We start from the raw sequence: 21398 nt of genomic DNA on the forward strand, positions 1-21398 counted from the left end.
ATTGTTCACTTAAGAATTAAGATATGTGGTTTACCTGTAAAGTCGCTTAGGTGATTTCTGTGACATGCATGAGCGACGGGTCTCATTGTCGCCCGCTTCCCTACCTCACCTGATGACTATTGGAATAAATAGAACCTCACATAACATGAGCAATATCCGAAATACATAAGAAACGTGTTATGCTATTTAATTTTAACATTGGGGCAACTCGAAGGCAATGAAATTACAAGGCAGATTCTTCGGTACCCAAAACTCCGTAAGGAGAAAACGGAGTATTTGGAGAGGACATTTTAAACTTTTCACATTATTAAAAAAAGTAAAAAAAGATCAGAGTTCGTTCGTCTCTCCCTGTTCCCCGATTCCAGCCTGCCGCCGCCTACCTCGCCGCGTGCGCCGCCGCTGGTAACGCCCTCCTGGAGCGCCGGGGCTGCCGCCTTCCCTGCGCGTGCCGCCGCTTTCCGCCGCCACCACAGTCCTCGCCTTTCCCTGCCAAATCAAAAATACAAATCTTCTCTTACACTCACAGCAGAAATTGGGAACAGAGTTACCTTAGCAGAAGAAAAATTCAGTCGTAGCTGTAATGTGAATAGAGATGGAGAGGAGCCAGCGGGAGAGCATGGCGTGTGGGTACCTGGAGACCCTACTGGTTGAGGCGCTTGACGTGACGCCGCGACGGCGATGCGGTTCCCTTTGGGTCGTGCAGGCGGACGGAGCCCTTGTAGACGTCGCCGAATTCGCCCTCATCGAGCTTCTGTGCGCACCTGAAGTCGTTGGTTGCTGCCCGGATCTCGTCGTACTGCAACACCCAAAGTTGTTCATGGCTGCGCTCCTCGTATAGCTTGCTCCGTTGCGACACAGTGGACGACCCCACCGCTCGTTGTCGACGTGCTCAGCGGCCGCACTGCCCTTGAGTCGTCCGACCGGCTTGTGCTCTTGGTCGAAGCCGTCGTGGCCGGGCCTGACGAGCCCCGCCTTCCGCCCTTGGAAGTCCGCAAGGAAGGGGTGGCACCAGAAGCGGTCTGCGGCGTGCACAAGGAAGGGGCAGGACCAGAGGCGGCGGTAGAGGGAGCTCAGGAGGTGGTCTGCGGCGGCGGCAACCGGTCGTGCGACAGCTCGAGCACATCGACGGGGAGGGGGTTGAGATTTTGAGAAAGCTGTCGGCAATTTTTTTCCGATGTCGTTAGATTACGTTTTTGCCCTTGCTTCTGAATACACCGTCCTAACACTCCACACCTCTCACTTGGAGTATTAAGCAGTATCAACAAATCTGAACCCTTAGATATAAAAAACGGACGACCCAATTTAATTCCGATGTACTGATGTACTGTAGAAGAGCTCAATTACAAACATAAAGAAGCACATTATCGCTATCTTCCTCAAAGATGAAGTTGTGTTTATTCCTTGTTAGTTGCCTTGGTGTGTACTCTTTTGGTGGTGAACGAACGGTGTGCACTTAACGAAGATAGTAAAGATTTATATGTAAATCTCACTCAAGCAGAGAGAGATAGAGACTGATCTTGATCTGGCCTTGGGAGAGCACGCGCCTGGAGTTGGGACAAGGCAGGTAAACGTAGAAATTTTCCAGATTAGGAATGTGAGGAGCGGTGATGAGTTGGACGAGTTGAGATTCCACGTGTTGCTTCAAGGTCGACGCAGCAGCTTGTGTGGACAGGGAGGGCTCAGCCATCACGCTGGGCCAGCGAAAATATCTTGGTTTGGCGCGGGCCCCCCCTCCGAGAATGGTTAAAGGCTGTGCGGACAGGAATGCCCCGAAGGGAAAGGCCGTAAGGGCCAATGGATCGAAATCTGGAGCGTATCTCAACCGTACAGGCGCGACGTGTATCGATCTTCACTCGGGAAGAGGAAGAAAAAGAAAATACGCGAGACATCGGATCTATACTCTGTAAAAAGTTGAAATCCACTAGAAGCGCAGTTAATTTAGCAAGCTGCACATGCAATCTATCTCGTCAGCATTCATCCTTATTTCCATGTTCCGTCCGTCCGTTCACGTGTCGCAGCTTGGTTTTTGTTTTGTCGTCTCCGACATGCGCATCGCCTGGGCCTTTGCAGCCCACCAGAAAGGGGAAAACAGCCCAGACTCCACCGATGTGGCCTGTACAGGAGAAAAAATCCCGATCGATTTGGCCGACTGTGCTCCCGTTTCGCCTGCTACTCCCGTGCTGCTGTTTCCCCTGCGACTGTGCCGTTGTTTGCTTCGTCTTCTCCATTAATTAATCTCCATAATGGCGTAGTCCTGTCCTCTTTCACATAACCAAACGATTGGCGTATCCTCTTCCTCTCTCACCAGGATCTTCACCTATGCAGCGGCTTCATTTTCTCACCATTACACCATCTTCCTCCCATTCCATACCACCACGTCGATCTATTATTCTCCTATTGAACATCTGCTTTCACCAATTAGCACCCAAGATCGTGGCATGTTCTGGCCGCTAACTAGAGGAGGCGACCTTAGCTGTGTCTAAGGATCCATGAAAGTTGCGGAGCATGCCGTTGGCGCTACTCCCTCTCTCCTTAGTCCTTTCCCTGTTCACTCACAGTCCAACAAATAGAGATGAAACAAAGGAGGCATGCAGAGACTGATGTAAGGTGTATCAACCAAAACTGGTCACTTGAAATTACCTTTCTGTGTTGGTTTTGTGCATACTTTTTCCTTGGTACAGAACTTCAAGTATTATTGATACATAATTTTGCATGATTTCCACTTGCAGCGACTGCTATAGTTTGATATCCATGTTATAGGTCCATCCGTGAGATGCTCGGTAGAATGAGTCTACCTAGCAGGTAAGGAGATATAGAAGGATTAATATTCTTAATGTTTAAAGTAGGTTTGCTCACTGGATCCCACTACATATTATTCACTAATCAATTGCCTTGGTTGTGCATAGAAAATCTGATGCACTTTTGTAGTATATGATGATCTCGCATTTGTCTTTCAGAGTCCAAGTACAGACATCAATGCAATCTGTCTGTTTGTACCAGCAAATCTGAAGAATTCATGTCCATATAATATCACTGAATACTATATCAGGTGTCTGCTCATATAATGGTATTTTCCATTCTCTGAAATGCCTAATGCATCTGATATTGATGTTCTCTGCATTAAAGAGATTTGTTTTCCCGGTGCAAGGTCTAACCGATTTTTTATTGCATATGTTTCCTTTTTATTAACAAGTTAGCTGGACGCTTTTTGATCGAAGTTCTCAGTTCAATAACATTTGCATGCGTCATCTCCCCTGACATACCATGTTGTTTGTATTCTGTAGACTTAATAATCTATAAGGCTCAAATTTACAGCGTGTTTGCACATCAATGAACTGGACAGATCAGGAGAAGATGGGTATTATGCTTGCAAGCTATTGCCAACAACATATGTAAACTTTCTTATTTTTCTTCAATCTCCTAGCAAATGTTTGATTTCGGAGTAAAACCACAGACATTTATCTGCTCCCAGTTCTCCTTGAAAGATGTTCAATTGCATGAATTTTTAAATTGTTCAGTTGGAAGCCATCCATTTGTAGTTTTTCCCGAAGTATCCAATTCAAAGCGATGGATACAAATAACACGTTTTTCTCCATTAGCTGCTTTGTATAAACATTTCAGGTTGTCCACCTTTGGTTCATTGGTTGACGCTGAACCACTTCTGTTCAACACCTTCAGTGTATTCATATTTGAATATTCAGAACATGTAATGATCACTTAGACTTATTTATCTTCTCTGTTTAGGTTATTATAACATAAGTACTAAGTTAGTACAAATTTTGTACTAATTAAGTTGGCGACACTTTTTATGTATCGGAGGGAGTATTAATTATTTACCATGTCATCCCGCAAAAAATATATATTTAGTGTGTTAATTGCAAACAAATAGCAAACAACATATTATGCTTATATATATGGATTGCCCTGTTAAATACTTCAATGAAAGTCATCATCAGACCAACTTGATTAACAAAAATAACTCTTTCATTGCTCTTTACTAATTTATCACATATATCTCGGAGTTGTTACTTTTCATTGCCTTTCGTAGGGTGCAGTAGTTTCAACAAGTTTATATAGATTATAGTGCAAACCGATTCTGCGAGTTTGTGTTCTCACTACCATGTATTACTAACTTTTTCTTACCAAATGTTAAGTTTTCTCATTTTTCTAGAAGCTTATCAGTTATTATAGCCAGTTCTATCAGACTATTTCAAATGTCATTTGATTGATAATTTCATTAGTTCATTGTAGGCTCTGATCCATTTTTATTGTTCTTTAGTTTTTTGCATCATGTTTCAGGTTTCATGGGACATGCTGATATGAAAATATAAGTTGAATTTGTTTTGGTCCATATAGAACAATAGTTCACACGCTTTATTCCGTAATGTCACCAAAATCTAGGTAAACCCCTTTTCGCGATGTGTAACAAAGAGCAAAACAGTATATATGGAGTATATCTTTTTCTCATTGTAAGCGGCAGAAATTTAGAGATGTTCCCTGATTTAAAGTGCATAAAGTATTCAGTTTTCCTCTCAGCAATCAAAATTTATGATATATAATATTGTCATTTTTCTAATCCTTACATGAGAGTTATGGAGTAAAACAAGAGTTTCCGCAGCAACGCGCGTGGTATCATCTAGTTATCCAGAATATTGACGGCATGTCGCGGCGGTTCAACGCAAATATACGAGTAAAATGCGTTTGTGTTAAAAAAAATTAGAACGATAAAACATAGCTGGACTGAACATCCTTTTAGAAGAGAGTTCAAACGGCTTCGCGTATGCTCTCTTTAAATCAACAGTAAAAAGTTAAAGTAATCCATACGTGCAAAAAATTACACTTATAGTTCGTTTGGAATCCCTAGGTTCAGTTCATTTGCTAAAAATGAAATGAACCCAAATTTATGGCAAATGAAATGAACTCAAATTTTTTTATTGTATTCTATTTGATTGAATTTGAATTTTAGATTCAAAAATCATGTTTGTTTGACATATGAGTTTGTAGAATGAGACACAATTCCATTGAAATGATGACATTCAAAAAGAAATGTGTTAGTTATAGTGTGATTTCATGAAAGTTCATAATCATGCTCTGTTTGGCAGCACTCCTGCTCCGAACTCAGCGGATCGGACGTAGCCGCACTGAACAGGAAAAAGGAATCTGAGGATCGTGAAACCGGGAGCAAAGCAGTTGTTAGTTCATTTTTGTGGAGAGAGGAAATCAGCCTCCTCGAACAGCGAAAGGCTGAGTTTGGTGATATTACCCGTCGATTGCCGTTACAAAGGTCGAATCGTTATTTTTTATATCTGTCCCCGTGCGCTGCTCTATTCCCAACCTCACCTTGCTTTCTCCGGTGGCGTAGCCTCCTGAAGCCTGCAACTCTCCCCGCCACCAAGCAACGCTCCGCCGCCGCTACTCAAGTCTGAGGCGAGCCCAAGTTTGGCCTGAGCACTTGGCTAGAGACCCTCTCGAAACCTCTTCTAATATAGGAACGAGTCGCACCTGAAGAGTCAACCGAGTATACGACAACCTCCGCTATAAGGCCGTCGTATACCCAATGCTTTACACATTATACCATCAGGCATAGGTACCCCCTAGGGCTATAAGATTTCCTAATTTTGTTCGGCCATTTATTTTCTACTCCTCTCGTTCTAAAATATAAGATGTCCTAATTTTGTTCTAAGTCAAACTTCAAGTTTGTAGAACAATTTATGAACATCTACAACTCTAAAGTAGTTTTTATCGAATCCATCATAATATATATCTTCATAGTATATTAATTTGATGTCGCAGATATTAATATATCTTTTCATAATCTTGATCAAAATTAAAGAACTTTGATTTAGAACAAAGTTAAAACATTCTATATTTTAAAACGCACGGAATATTTGACATTACTTTCTTTTGTATCATATTATGTTATTCCTCTCGGTGCTGATTATTTTTTTTATCTCGCTCCTCTTTGTTCTTTGTTACTAATAGTGAGTTTGCACGTGCAACGCACGTTCTCACAATACGTGACAACTTGAATTGTTGTACCTCTTTTTATACGACGACTTGTCTTTCTACAAATTTTTTTGTCTATCTTATTTTTAATCCAAAATGCTAAAGTTGGGCCTCCAAAAATGCCCACATTTTCTTCATAAAATCATCGAATCTGAATCATCATGACCTTTAAGAAAAAACATGCACCTTTGAAGTTGAATCAATCTCATTCTGATGAGGGGAGGGTATCGACTACCCCTACTATTTCACCAACTCCATATATTCTGAAGTTTGGATCTTTTTGCGTTGAAGTTTCGACTAAGGAAGAGGTGAAGCCCAATTTTAGAACACCACTAGTTTTGAAGTTTGGTTCGGTTTAGGATTTGAGTTGTTCGAGTCTTTTATTTTCTTAAAGTCTGAAGTGTTTTACTTTGTTTTTGTTTGATGGTTTTTGGGCTTGTCCAAAACCACTTTGAGTCAGCCTTTGGGCCGTAGTTGTGGCATGGGCCCTGGCCAACCCGATTAGGATTAGAGTCACCCTATAAAGGATTTTTGGTAGCCGTCGTTGTAGGTAAGTTGAATTTTCGAGATTAAGAATAGACCAGAAAAGTCCCACTATTTGTGGGCACGTATCGTCGTGTTTGTTTGCTGATCTTGAAGATCTGATGTTATGCCCTGCGGTGGAGTTGATTCTAATCAGCTCCAACGTGAGAAATTGAAGGGATTTGATCTGGATTACTTCAGATTGATTTTGCTCGGTTGCTGATCTGCTTGTTCGTTGATCGCTGTGAAAGATTGGGCCTAAAACCCTTTTGGATCACGTTGATCCCTATCACATTCGAACATAAACAATATTCAAAATCATCAAATTTGAACCAACATGGATACGTGATTAAGGTTTACAACTGAATTTCCAAGAAGAAATGACATACCCTGAACCCAAACCCTGAGTTACGCTCCGCTCGCTCCGCTCAAATTACGATTGTGCTTTAGTAGGACCACATTTTAAAAGTAAGTAGTCTGCCCTGGTTGACTCGGGATGGGAAACAACAACAAGCATTTCGAATTCCCATGCCACCATTACCAATAACACATCCTAACCATTTATGTCAGTACCAGAAACAAACACCAACGTCATCCATTGCTTAACTCATCCATATTCCTGCAAAGAAATATGCCAATGTGAGCCAGAAACATTTTATACCAACTCTAAACACCAAAAGTGTAGTACTGGGGTGGAGAACAGTGGCAAGGATGCCCGCCAGAACTCGCGGTTAGCTTGGATGATCAGTTAACGTGGTCTGAGATCCTGCGGAATAGTAGCTAGCTAAATCGTTAATAAGAAACATGTATCCTGGCAAAGAACGAAGAAGCAAGAAACAACGTTGATCAATGGCACCAACATATCAAATTGGAGGAATCATAACCTAAATATTCCATAGAGAAAATCATTGCTTCCTCTAGAGACACACAGTGATTATGCAGATCTGCTAATATTAAATTATTGTAGATAAAAAGATATCTGCACTCAATATAGCAAGTATCCCCTGAAACTGAATTAGGACCAGCTCAACATGTTTTCCTTTTTCTCTCTTTTGTTTGTCAAGTTTTCAGACAGGTTTCCAGAATATCATCTTGCAGATGCTGGCCACGTATATTTATATTTTCATAATAGACCATGTTTTCCATGATTACGGCCTACGTCACCAGCAGTGGCATGCAGGTGCAGCAAGAGAAACTAAACTGTATATCAAAATACACAAGGTTATATGACCTCCAGATACACGCTTGTAAAAGAAACCAAAATCTATTGAACCATATAAAGCCATGTATTCCTATTTATATTAGCAAGGACAACGCTGTACACACAGCCAAAAACACATACGCAAGAACCAGACGAACTATAAAAGAAGAGTGGAATTCTGTACCTACGGTTCCAAAGGAGAGCAGAAAATACTGAATTTCAGTTGTACCACTTTCAGTGAAGTTGGGACTTCGGAGAGCATACGCCAGAGACCTGAGATATTTTCATTGTCTTCCAGAAAACACAAAAGCATTGTGTCTCAGTTGTATTGAAAAGGTTTACAGACCTGAGATTTAGAACCAGGTAGTCTTGCATTTCATCCTTCAGACTTCAGAGAGCCCTTGATATGGTCATCTTGTGTCAGGAAGATGCTGGCATGAACAAAGTATGGAATACAGAGTACTATTGTCTTGTGAAATCAGTTCACTACCCCTACAGTAACGGGGCAGCTCTGATGGGATTCCACAACCTGGCAATGCTCATGATACTCATAAGTGGGAGGCATGGATAGGGAGAGGAAAGAGTACGTAGTCGATCCTCTGGTTCATTGCTTAGAATTTCCTCGAGAGAGTTTCTATGCCATGAATGAGCTACCGATTACCATTAATGGGGTCAAGCTGCATGAGGCAAATTAACCAAATCATAATGATGAAAACAGCAATGACTGTTCATATGTATCAGAAATTCAAAATCATACCCGCTAGCAGTTTGTGCAGCAAGGTTGGCTCCTCTAGCAATAAGAAGCTGCATTTTACAGTGTTTGGTTAGCAGATTTCAAGCAAATCAGCCAAACATTTAAATGACAAAAAATGCCTTCAAGCTAGCAGCACATACTTGACAACGGACAGCATTTTCACCACAAGTTCCATCTAGTCTAGGTCCATAAATTCAATAAGCACAGATCACTTGAGTTATCCATAAGAGAAACAAAAAATTATTGCTAATTGGCTACAGCTCTATAGTGGTATCCAAGAAATCTACTGTCTCCCGTCACAATAAACACATGTATCTAATTTGTGAACACACTAACATACTGTTTCTCATCTACTTCGTTGACAGTGATGCTAGAAACGATTGATCTCCGGGAAGAAATTGCAATTGGAGGAGGGCAAAGGAGAAAATCGTAAAAGCAGGCGATTGAATTCTCTCAGAAACAATAGATAGTAGTCCGTACTTGCATGCAAACGAATCAGGTCTTTGCCTGAATACCCGATGGGCGTCGAGGCAGGGCTGTCTCTGACGGACGGCGGCGGGATAGGGCTGCCGACAGCTCGGGCAGGATGTGGATGCGTGGCGGAGTTGGTGGCGGCAGCGGCGGGCTGCGGTGGCTTTCGCGACGGCGGCGACAGCGGGCTGTGCAGCGCGACGGGGCTGCGATGGCGGTACTTGCGGCGGCGAGGCAGTGCGGGGATAAGACGGCGCGTGGGCCGTGCCAGGGACGCGACGGCCGTGACGCGGGCCGGGCGCAGACCGGGATCGTGATGGCCGTGACAGCGGCGACGCGAGGTAGCGGGGAGGGGAGTAGGCGGCGGCCGCAGGGGAAGGGAAGGAGGAGGGGGGTGGGGGCGGGCGAGGCGGGCTGTGCGGCGGGACAGAGTCGGGCCGCGGGGGGAGGAGGCGGCGGCGGCGGCTGCAGGGGAAGGGAAGGAGGAGGCGGCGGGCGTTCGAGACTGGCTCGGTGAGGAGAAAAGAAATAAAAAGAACGGTTCGGGGCTGAAAAGATTCTCCTGGGACGAAATTTCAGCCTCAACAGGAATCACTAAACGCGCACACGGCTAGCAAATAATCTGTGTTTAGTGAGTCTGATTGTGGAACTATTAGTACTTTGTGTGCGTTTAGTGGGGTGGCCGTTAGAAAAAACATGTTGATGACTTTATAAATAGTAAAGATAGAGATAGAGATAGAGATAGAGATAGAGGGTAGATCCTGATTCAATGGTAGAAGGTTCGATTATCGCCAAAAGGCAATAAGAGCGGTCAAAAAAAGAACTTACATCTCCAATAAGATGGCGCCGCAGAGATAAAAAAAAAAGAATGCACGTGACGAAGAGAAAGGAGATTATTATTTCAATTTTAGATCCATGTTTGAATTCTTCCCTCGTTTGTTCCAATTCGATCGATGGACATAGTGTGATTCATCGATGAATGTTTCGTTGTTACCCATTTGTGTGCTAGTCAGAGTATACAATTGACATTATCAACACGGAGAACGTGATGCGAAGTGTGAACCAAGTACGTGGTAGAAGCATGACACATACCGTAGCGAAACTCGAAGGTTGTATAAACGGAGTACATGAAGGTTGAACATGACAGCGGAGGCCGCACGAATAGAAACTGGGGACTGACATTTGACATGCATGGATCGGATCATCGGAGTAATGTTTCAACCGAGTCTATATATTATGCTCAACGATTTATAATTCCATACAGTTTAGTGTATGAAGAATCGAATTGAATATACACGGGGTTGTAATTGTATGCATCATTCGGCTCCATCCGGGCCAAGAAAAAAAGAGAACGAACGAACGAACGAACGAACGAACAAAACAAAGAATCCGACCAAGTCAATCCGGCCACTGCTTCACGAGCTGCTGCTCCTCTCCATGAAGGCGAGGAACTCCTGGAAGTCGATCCGGCCGTCCTTGTCCTCATCGTAAGCGTCGATCATGCGCTGGCATTCCGCTTCGGCGACGCCGGCGGTGAACCCGAGCGCCCCGAGAAGGCTCCCGAGCTCGCGGGCGTCGATGAACCCGTCGCCGTTGCTGTCAAAGACCCGGAACGCCGCCGCGGCCTCCTCCACGGTCGCTTCCTCCTCCTCGAACAGCGCGGCCGCCTCCTCGTACCCGACTGACGTGGCGCTGCCGCTCGCGCCCATCACGCCGAGAACCACGTCCAGGTCGACCTCCGGGGCTCCTCCTCTTGCCGCCGCCGGCGTCGGCTCCGGGGCCGTCGTGGGAGCCTCGGTCGAGCGGTGGTTGGTGGATGATGACGATGATGAAGAGGAGGAGGAGGACTTGATGATGGCGGAGAGCCAGACGAGGATGACGTTGATGGAGAGGGTCACCACGGCCTGCGCCACGGAAAGGTTGAAGTAGGACGTGCCCGGCGCCGAGGAAGATGTCATCTCCATGTCCATGGTTCGATCGATCTGCTTGTTCTGCTTCTTGGGTTCTTCCCCTCTGCTTTTAATTCTTACTGTGCCTTGATGCGTTCTCTTGCTTTGCCTCTGCGACTTGGTACGTCTTGGATGGATGCTCTGTTTCCGGGTGCGAAGGGATCGCATATATAGCATCGCGAAAGGCGCGGTTGGAAGGGAACCGGCGGCAGAAGAATGCGGGGGGCGGGAGGGTTCCTGGAAGGAAGGAAGGAGGGAGGCGTCGTGGAAACGCGGGACCGACCGATGGAGAGGAGGTCGCGGAGTTGTGGGAAAGCGACGGAATAGTCGTGCCAGCCCTTGGTTGTTTCGCAGCCAGGTTTCGTGGGAGCTTCGCGACGTGGAAACATAGGCGGGTCGACGTCACCCCACCGGGGACTTGACCGTCTCGGTTGGGGCTTTTGGCGTTGGAATTCCACGCAGCCTCTTCTCCTTTTTCTTGAGAAACCACGCAGGACGCAGCCTCTTCTCCTTTACCAAGTCGCTTTCTTCTCGTCTGGTGCGACTGCTCGCCTGCTCTTCTTCACGGCACGCTTTCTGTCTTGCGTTGTTGTTGTCGGATTCCTCCTGGTTGAACTTTGATTTGATTTGATTTGGTTTTGATTGGTACGGTGGTGGACTGGTCGACTGTGAACGGGCGCGCGTGACGGAAGGTTGGTGAATTAGCGTTTGACCGGATTTCGTGGTGAACAAGGCGAAACGAAGCAGGGGCAGATTTTTTTGGCTGAGACGAATGCCTGATCGTCCGCTAGATAGAGATGCTACAGCGTCTTCAATACAGTCGAGACTCTTTCTTTTTTTTCCTTGCGACCACATGACCGGATTCCATTGTTGAAATATAATGGAACAGACTTTGTATCTTGGTCTTGGAGCGTGCCTCGGAACCGTAGGCAAAGTAGGGGTGGTTACGGCGCGATCGCCGCCAGACATGGTCACCGATAACCCAAGCGGCTCCGATGCCAATTGTTAGAGCAGGAGAATGAGCAGGAACAGGCCTGCCAACTGAATAAAAGGACAACGGAAAAGTACTCCATCCGATCGGTATTACTTGTCTCAAATTTGCCTAAATACAGATTTATCTATGTGTAAAAAATGTCTAAATACATGTAATATTTCGACAACTAATTCCGGCCGAAGGAAATAGTAAATTCAGTCACCACTGCAAGTGTTGGTGTGTGCGTTCCTCCTGCTCTATTGGGACCCCTAAAGGATCGTAGGGCAACACATGATGACATGATCAAAACACTCTCTGTTGCGAGTTTTCCATAAAGTCCAGAAGAAAGCTGCAAGACATATCTTAGCAGCTCCTAACTGTATCCCGAGAACTGGCTAATCCACCCCCCAGTTGATCCATGGATCTGGGAGCAGGGCCAACTCCAAAGGCAATATGAACAACATTCCACATAAAACAGGCCAAAGGATAGGTGACAAAACGATGATCCAGCTTTTCATCCCCTGCACAGAACATGCATTGGGTCTCCCCAGCCCATCCCATCCTACTCAACCTATCCTTGGTAAGAATTCTACCCCACATCACAAGCCAGAGGAAAAATTTAATTTTCGCAGGCAATTTCATCTTCCACAGCTTCTTATAAGCTTCTTTTGGCTTCCATGTCCGTAAAGAGCAGTACGTGCTCTTAACAGAGAAACCTTTCTCCCCTACCATCCATTTAACATTATCAGACAGTGTAGTGGCAGAGATGATGCTTAGCAACTCTTGCCAAGCAAGACCCAGCTCCCCCCACAAAGATCTTCTAAACAGGAGACACTGTCCATTGGATTGTACAACTTTTTCAACAGTAATTCCCTTACTGAAAGTTAAATTGTACAATCTAGGGAATCTATTAGCTAAAATGGTATCGCCTACCCACAGGTCCTCCCAGAATCTGGTCTGCTTACCAGGTCCTTTTGAAATAAGTGACGCGTCATTTATTTTGGGACGGAAGGAGTAGTATACTACAAAGACACATATCTGGACAGATTTAGTAAAACTGATTTAGATTTATAAATGTTGATAGAATTTTTTATATATTTGATTTGACTTTGGACAAAACTGAACATCTTATTTTTAGGACGTATAGATTTTTATATTGAAAAATAAAGAAGTCAAATCTCCTTTTTTTTTGAGAATCTACAAATCTCCTAATTAAGAATTCAGACTGAAGACACGTAGAACACACGGGCATCATAAGGGCCAGGTTGACTGAGGCAAAGGAAAGCAAATTACCACAGTGAGGCAATGAGTCACACGCATTCAAGGTTGAGGTTCTGAAGATGTACCGAGGCAAGCTGCTTCGGCCCATTGCTGTTTTTCTTTTGACAGGAGGTCCATGGTTGTGTTGTCTAAACCTAGACGTCGTATGTTTTGTTGCTGCCTGGTGGAGTTTTTTTTCCCCTTCGTTTTATAAGGAAAACGGCCCGGTGGAGAACTTTGTTTTCTGAGATGGCAGAGAACTTTTTTGAGGGAGGCCCGGTGGAGAACTGGTGCGCAACAGCGCGATAGGGTCTGGACTCTGGAGACTTGGAGTGGCAAAAGCGGCTGCAGGGCCAACTCATGGGCCGGGGTTAACTCGAAAATCCCGTGACAAATGGTAGGCGACTTGGCTATGCTGCTGCTCTTCTCAAAAAAAGAAGAAAAAGAAAGAAAGAAAGGCTGCTGCTGCTATTGTTGTCAACGGTGGAGTATCGCAGTTTAATTAAGTGTGATTCGGTTCGATGCGTATCAGCTGTCTGCTTTTGATTGAAGCCTGAGCTTCCTGAGATGGATGGATGGATGGGGGCGCTGAGACACAATTGATTCAGTCCTTGGCGTTAGCATGCAGCATCAATCAAGGCAAGACATGTTCGATCTTGACAATAGAGAAAGGATAATAAAACTTCAGGTACCTACACTACAGCACGTATCGACGTGCGTACCGGAGCTGATTAATCATCATGATATCATTTGTTGCGTCCAAGCATACACAAATGTTGTTTTTCCGTCACGGCACTGTCAATAATGAAGAGGAGATAGATTGCACGCCAGGCAACAACAACGTACGTACGCTACGTGCCAAACATCAAATGCTCACCACTATCTCTAGTAAAAACAAAATATCTAATTAAAAAGGGATCATCATCAGTAACCCCTGTTGCCGAGTCTAACCAAATATGTCAAAAACTTTGGGGTCATGAACAACCAGGTTGGATCTTTTAACGTGATCAGCATCGTTGTTTGGGTCCCTATATAGAGAGATTCGATCATGATACCGAGGTCAGGAGATTGAAGTCAAGACAGTTACAACTAATCTGGACTTTCCATGAAAATAGAACGGAGAGTTTGATTTGGATCATCGTTGGAAATCGTGCATATTGCCGATCTTTATCAATAACTAATTTTGCTTTAAGACATGTAATCCTTTTTAAGGGGAGTGTATGGAAGCAAAGCTTAGATGGTTGCTGGCACAGTGGCATCCATCACATCGCCTCGACTTGATTCTTCTTTTTCCGCTGCTGTATCAATCTCTCGACCAGAAGCAAGGCGTATCAATTGGTGCTGCTCAATTAATTAATTATTTTACTCATCGATCATATTAGTACAAACTACTCCACACCATTAGCTAGCTTGTCCAAGAAAAAGAAACACCACTGTCAAAGATGAATATAAAGAGGCAGGATCTTCTTCTGAATCTCTATCCGGCCGGCCTGACTTTTGGCCCCAGAGCAAGAGACAAAAGCAAGCACATCTAAGCTAGTATGGCTCGCCTCTCCTGCTTCCTCCTCCTCCTGCAGGCGCAGCTCTTCTTGCTGGTCGCCGGCGAGTTCCTCCGCCTGCCGTCCGAGCAGGATGTTGCCGGGACGAGGTGGGCCGTCCTAATCGCCGGCTCCAACGACTACTACAACTATCGTCACCAGGCAAAGCACCACCCAAACATTCTTCTAGCTAAGTCGAATTAACTACTCATTTCCTTATAGATCCTAGCTAACTGCTTGACCCATGCACTTGGGTACGTACGTGCAGGCGGACGTGTGCCACGCGTACCAGATCATGAAGAAGGGCGGGCTGAAAGACGAGAACATCATCGTGTTCATGTACGACGACATCGCCAACAACCCGGACAACCCGAGACCCGGCGTGATCATCAACCACCCCACCGGCGGCGACGTCTACGCGGGGGTCCCGAAGGACTACACGGGCAAAGACGTCAACGCGAACAACTTCCTGGCTGCCCTGCTCGGCGACAAGTCCAAGCTCACCGGCAGCGGCAGCGGCAAGGTGGTGAGCAGCGGGCCCAACGACCACATCTTCGTCTACTACGCCGACCACGGCGGGCCAGGGGTGCTCGGCATGCCGGAAGACGAGTCCTACCTCTACGCCAACGACCTGGTGCGGGCTCTGGAGAAGAAGCACGCGGGCGGGGCCGGGTACAAGAGCCTGGTGTTCTACCTGGAGGCGTGCGAGTCGGGGAGCATATTCGAGGGCCTCCTTCCGGGGAACATCAGCGTGTACGCGACCACGGCATCCAACGCCGAGGAGAGCAGCTGGGGAACATACTGCCCCGGCGACGTCGACGGCGCGCCGCCGGCGGAGTTCGACACCTGCCTCGGGGACCTCTACAGCGTGGCCTGGATGGAGGACAGCGACGCGCATAACCTGAAAGCCGAGTCCCTGAAGCAGCAGTACGACCGTGTCAGGGACCGGACCTCGGCGCACGAGACGTACAATCTCGGCTCCCACGTCATGCAGTACGGCGACCTGGGAATCAACGCGCAGAGCCTCGACATCTTCATCGGCTCCAACCCTGCCAACGACAAGAGCAATTCCTCAGTATCGTCCTTGTTAAGGAATGCCCGTGCCGGCGTGGTGCACCAGCGGGACGCCGACTTGCTCCACTTCTGGCACAAGTATAAGAGGTCGGCTGAGGGATCGGCTAGGAAACACGAGGCGCGGAGGCGCCTGGTGGAAATGATGGCTCGGCGGGCTCGCGTGGACGGCAGCGTGGAGCTCCTCGGTGGCCTTCTGTTCGGTTCGGAGGAAGGCGCCAAGGTGATGAACGCCGTGCGGCCGGCCGGGCAGGCTCTGGTTGACGACTGGGACTGCCTCAAGGATGTGGTGAGGAGGTTCGAGGCGCGGTGCGGGCCGCTGACGCAGTACGGGATGAAGCACATGCGGGCGCTCGCCAACGTCTGCAACGCCGGCGTCGGCGTGGAGGCCGTGGACAGGGCCGCGTCTCAGGCCTGCGCCGTGCATCCTTCCGTGTTCTGATTTGCTCTGAATGATCGGTGTATCCTGTCAGTGCGATTGATTGCTGCCACTTAAATTGTGGTGATCGGTATTCGGCATGTGCATTCCATGCATCGTCGATTTATATAGTCGTGGATCACTGTAAAAGTGTAAGTACTGAATAAAACAGTGTATTTGAAGCTAATTATTGGGGGGAAATCTGTTTATGAATGCACTAAATCTCAGAGACCCTGAAAAGAGAGGGCAAGCAAGTATCTGTTCATTTCGAATGGAACTTTACTCTAAGACGAAAGAGAATCGGAATCCACCCATACACAAGACAAACTTTTGGTTTGGTGGCCGGCAAAGGTAGGAATCGCTAATTACTTTGTATACTTCCCTACCTGCTGATGCACCTTGCTGCTTTCAAATGTGGGCTACAGGTTAATTAGCTGCCTTGTCCTGTGGTGTTGAACTGGACGTCCCACCAAACATATATACTCCGTACTACATAAACATAATGGGCTCCACTTTTTCCAGTCAGTGTTCTCTGACTAAAATTCCCCTAGCTTGCATTTGCTTTTCCTCTGTTCTGGGGATGACGAGGATCCATAGTTACTTGCTAACATCATCTCTCTTGAAATTAATACAGTTGCTAAGGGAAGTTGATTCATCACCATTGATACGACTAGTACACTTGAATCGGCCACATTAGCAAGAGCGATTGGCGACATTGATACGACTTGTACACTTGAATCAGCCACATTAGCAAGAGCGATTGGCGACTTGGTGGTCGAGCTTGCCCACAACTCCAAAGAAAGATAGGAAGAATCGGGACACTGCAATTATTCTTGTGTGCTGGTGTATTTTTTTTTTTTTATAAACACACCAGAAACGCAAAAGCTCACAACCCGCACGTACACTCGCTCCTATGAACGAACACGCGCACATCCTATCTCTATGAGCACCTCCGAAAGACTGAACCGTCAGATTTGAGAGACTGACGAAGTTACCGCAGGCGCTTCGTGACGTGGTTATGACTAGCCACGTACTCGACTCGAGCATACCCGGTACAACCCAGCTGGGCCCCCACAAGGAAGCCTATTACGATTTCATGAGTCTACATGCCAAATCCTACGACTCAAGACAATGAAGATTAATTAGAGTATATTTTCTCATTGTAACCGACTTGGACTTAACCTTAAACCTGAATTCCTGCATATATATAAAGGACCATGAGGGGAGCCAAGGAGACACCCCCAACTTAGATACAAGTCGCCTAGACGCACTCATCGACTCTGTGCATCTAGACTCTGCGGCACCCCATTCTAATCGACTCAGCAATACAGCTCCGACAAGCAGGACGTATGGGTATTACCTCATTGAGGGCCCTAAATCTGGGTAAATCGTGTACCCCGTGTCCTTGTTAGCCGACAAGTTCGCCAACACACACTCGAAATCTTTGCTTGATACAAGTCCATCAATATGGACATTGTCAAAATCACATCTTCGTCATTGGCACCGTCTGTGGGAAAGACGTGTGTTGGGTCGCGATCTCAACGGTTTTAGATCCAGAAAAACCATCATCGACTTAGGCGGAGTCGAAGATCCTCGAGTCCTCTACCGCTCGCCTCCAAGCCAACCCTGCAATCCTCGACAAGCTTGATGACCGCCTGGATCTCATATTCGGCGAGTTCCACGTCCGATCCGGTATCCTTCGACTACCGTGTCCGACTGTCCCGACTCCGGAAGAGTTGCTTCTCCTTTCTCCCTCAGAGAAAGACCCGCCGACAGGCTCGACGGGGCCACTCAAGGAAGCAGAGCAAGTCTCCTCTAGGACCTGCTCTGATTCTAAAGCCAATCCGTCCTCGCGTGCGAACAGCCCCGTCCCTAGCGACGCTGGCGACCGCTTGGAACAAGGAAGTTGCCATGACGACCTCACCTTGTCGGGTTCACCCTACGAAACAGAACAGGTTTCCCTTGGAACCTACTCCGATTCTGAGAGCAATCCACCCTAGTCTGCAGAAAGCCCCGTCCCAGGCGATGCCGGCAACTGCTCAAAGCGGTAAGGCTGCCATAGCAGCAGCAATCTTGCGACCAAGTGCGCCATCGCTCAAGTCTTCATGACAAATCCCGTCACCCTGAAGCCGACTCCTCCGGCTACGAGTGCATCCGCAAATCCACCGGCTGGATATTCAGCGGCAGAGAAGGCTCGAGTCCAGGCAGCTCTTGAGTTGGGAGTCCTCATGAAGGATCCCACCACCGCTGAATTGCAATTGTATGCCAATTCTCTTGCCAGGGCTCAACGCGACCTGAACAAAGAGAAAGAGGATTTCGTCAAGAAGCAAAAGGTTGAAGCTGAGAGGTTGAAGAAACTGGATGAAGATATCCAGGCACACAAAAGAACTCGCTCGGGATCACTCAGCGATTCTGATGGGGCCACCCCTCCTAGAGCTCTCCGCAGACGAAACGTCTCGCGTCGTGACGACACGACCCGAAACCTGGCTCCGAGCTTCATGTCGGTTGATGGCCACGGCTATATGATACCAGAAATCCCGGAGTCTGTCTTGATTGCAGCCAATACCTACCTACAAACAATCCCGCCACCCGACAGTGATCCGCGCCCACGGCTTCACAAACAGATTCTGGAAGGATTGAATAGGTCAGGGGCTTCTTGTATCAGCCAAGATTTCAACAACTGAAGCCGCCGTGGGACATGACTCCATCCCGCCGTGAAGGAGAAATCCAGCACGACCTCAACCCGCCTCCTCGAGGCTGCAGGGAGCGCGACTCGCACCCAAGGGAAACACTAGGGTCCCCCCGGGTCGCAAACCACGACCGGCGAGACAGGTATCGCGACCGCTCGCCGGACTCTGATCACGAGGCCGAGACATGCAGAGCCCCTTGCTTCAGCCTTCGCATCCGCCAAGCTAGGATGCCCAGAAATTTCACCCCGCCGACTGATCTAGGCAAGTATGACGGCTCTCAAGAGCCCAAAACTTGGTTGGAAGACTACCTCACCAGGATTCGCTGCCAAGGTGGTTCTCATACTACCGCCATGCAGTGCTTGCAGTTGCAACTCAGAGGCCCTGCACGCACGTGGCTAACCGGTTTACCACGAGACGACATTTACTCGTGGGATGAGCTCGTCCAAGGTTTCACCCGCAACTTCAGGTCCACGTACAAACGACCCGTCTCCCATGAGCAACTCCAAGCTTGCATTCAAAAAGAGGGAGAGTCCATCCGTTCGAACATCCAGCGCTGAACCAACACCAAACATGCTTCTGAGAAAATCTCCGATGAAAGCGCCATAGACGCCTTCAAACGAGGACTCTGACGAGTCGAACTCAAGGAAGAATTGGGTCGTGTCCGGCCCGCAACCATCAACTACCTGATGGAAATCGCCAGTCGTTGGGCCGACGCTGAAGACTCAATTCGCAATGAACGCCACCAATCTCCAGAAGAAGAGGGCGATCGTGGTCACGATCGAAGGAGAAAGCGCAAAAACCGAGCATTCGAAGAATCACACCCACCTGACTTCATTGCAGCCGCCTCCGTCAAAGTTTGGCTCTCAAGAGAACGGGAATCGCGGTGGAGGTTTTCGAGGTGGTGACAAGCGCAAGCAACAATGGCAGAGAAAAGGGAACCAACCCACCCTCTCTCAACAACTAGCTTCCCCTTGCCCATTTCACGTCTACAGGGATGAACAAGGAAACATCATGCCAAGTCACCTTCTAGTCGAGTGCCGGCGTTTCAAGGAACTACAGGCTGAGTTTGCCAGGACACAACAGTCGGCAGCCAGTGCTGGCTTCTCACAGCTACCTGGGTCTCACCCGTACCCTAACGAAGGAGTCAATGCGCCTTTGCCGCCTCCCATACCAGGAGCTCTAGCCATTGGTGCTCCTCCTCCTCCGCGCCCAGCCAGTTTTGCCGGCGCAGTGCACCCAGTGGCACTTGCACCGCCACCAGAAGCGCCGACAAGGGTCGCCAATTCATATCGGACTCCGGTCGAACACATCTGCATGATTCATGAAGGGAAACCCACCAATCGGGTCCAGAAGTCAATAACTCGGCAGGTCCATATGGCCGTGAGGTCAACTCCCTCTTCAACGGAGTACCTTGACTGGTCTGAAGTGCTTGACGCACAGATCGGGGGCTACATGTTAAACAAAGTGTTCATCGATGGCGGAAGTGGGCTAAACATTATCTACGCCGACACCCTATGAAAGATGAATCGCTCAACAACAAAGCTAGCCCCCACAAAGACAACCTTCCACGGGATTATCTCAGGAAAAGCAGCCACCCCATTGGACAAAGTTAACCTAGACGTGGTGTTCGGCACACCCGATAACTTCAGACGTGAAAGACTCGACTTCGAAGTGGTTGACTGGCCATCCCAGTACCACGTGGTCTTGAGTCGCGTCACGCTAGCATGCTTTATGGCAGTCCCGCATTACCCTTATCTTAAGCTCAAAATGCCTGGACCCAACGGCGTGATAACTATCTCTGGAAGCTTCCTGCGGTCCGACCACTGCGACCGTGATTTCCATAAAATTTCTGAGTCACTCACCGCGCAGGACCAGGCTGGCCAGGCCTACTTCTTAACAGACGACGACCAAAATTCCGTCCTTAAGAAAAGAGCCATTGAGGCCACAAGCGGTATAGACTCAAAGACAGAGGAAGCGCATGCCTCTTCATCAAAGAAGACCAACGCTGACTTAGCCAGCAGCCTTATCAAGTAAGGAACACTGGCTCGCTGGGCTTCCCCAATCGCAACAACGGGAGCCCCTCTAGCAGGCGCACTAAAACAACGAGCACACCAAGACGGCTTCGCAGCCCATGCAGTGTAACTCAAAAGATGCCTGCCGAAGAGTGAGTCAGTTCAAGCACATACCTGTGAGCTCATCCACACCTCGACATGGCCGTTCAGCCAACTCGACTGCGGGATATGAGAACGAAGAACCTCCCCCTCAGACTCCAATTCAGAGCAGGGGACACATGAAGCAAGGCGCGGACCGCCACGCAATCACGCCGCCACCGCGCGAAGCTTTTTGCTTTTTTTTTAGTTTTTCGTCTTTTTTCCTTTTTTCTCCGCATTTTTAAGTACCTTCTTGTACCATCGGTACGTAATAAAAAGTATTTATGCTCCTCTACTCAGAGTCCTTTTCCTTTGCTTTCCCTGATGCGGTCGCATCAAACTCAAAGCTGAGAGATCGACCCCAAACTTGTCATTGGACGCACCCGACACTCGGG

General features: G+C 47.5%; 2 protein-coding genes and 1 long non-coding RNA gene across 4 annotated transcripts; 1 reads left to right on the forward strand and 2 right to left on the reverse strand.

Moving 5' to 3' along the window:
* Positions 1 to 6822: 6822 nt before the first annotated feature.
* LOC100823705 lies at positions 6823 to 9403 on the reverse strand. 2 transcript variants are annotated; one of them, XR_732561.3, is made up of 3 exons: positions 8624 to 9403; positions 8487 to 8533; positions 6823 to 8406 (listed from the first exon to the last, which is right to left on the reverse strand). It is a non-coding gene; the product is annotated as an uncharacterized LOC100823705 (long non-coding RNA). The 2 variants fall into 2 exon arrangements; XR_732559.3 differs by having other exon boundaries at positions 8964 to 9386.
* Positions 9404 to 10157: 754 nt separating this feature from the next.
* On the reverse strand, positions 10158 to 11060 carry LOC100824015 (probable calcium-binding protein CML45). The gene has a single exon (XM_003576474.4). The coding sequence runs from the start codon at positions 10922 to 10924 to the stop codon at positions 10370 to 10372; it is 555 nt and encodes a 184-aa protein (XP_003576522.3). The 5' UTR covers positions 10925 to 11060; the 3' UTR covers positions 10158 to 10369.
* Positions 11061 to 14544: 3484 nt separating this feature from the next.
* LOC100823658 (vacuolar-processing enzyme) lies at positions 14545 to 16376 on the forward strand. The gene is made up of 2 exons (XM_014903292.2): positions 14545 to 14836; positions 14943 to 16376. The coding sequence occupies exons 1-2, from the start codon at positions 14678 to 14680 to the stop codon at positions 16185 to 16187; spliced, it is 1404 nt and encodes a 467-aa protein (XP_014758778.1). The 5' UTR covers positions 14545 to 14677; the 3' UTR covers positions 16188 to 16376.
* The last annotated feature ends 5022 nt before the right edge of the window (positions 16377 to 21398 follow it).

Source organism: Brachypodium distachyon, chromosome 4 (genome assembly GCF_000005505.3).
Source record: "Brachypodium distachyon strain Bd21 chromosome 4, Brachypodium_distachyon_v3.0, whole genome shotgun sequence".
NCBI lineage: Eukaryota > Viridiplantae > Streptophyta > Magnoliopsida > Poales > Poaceae > Brachypodium > Brachypodium distachyon.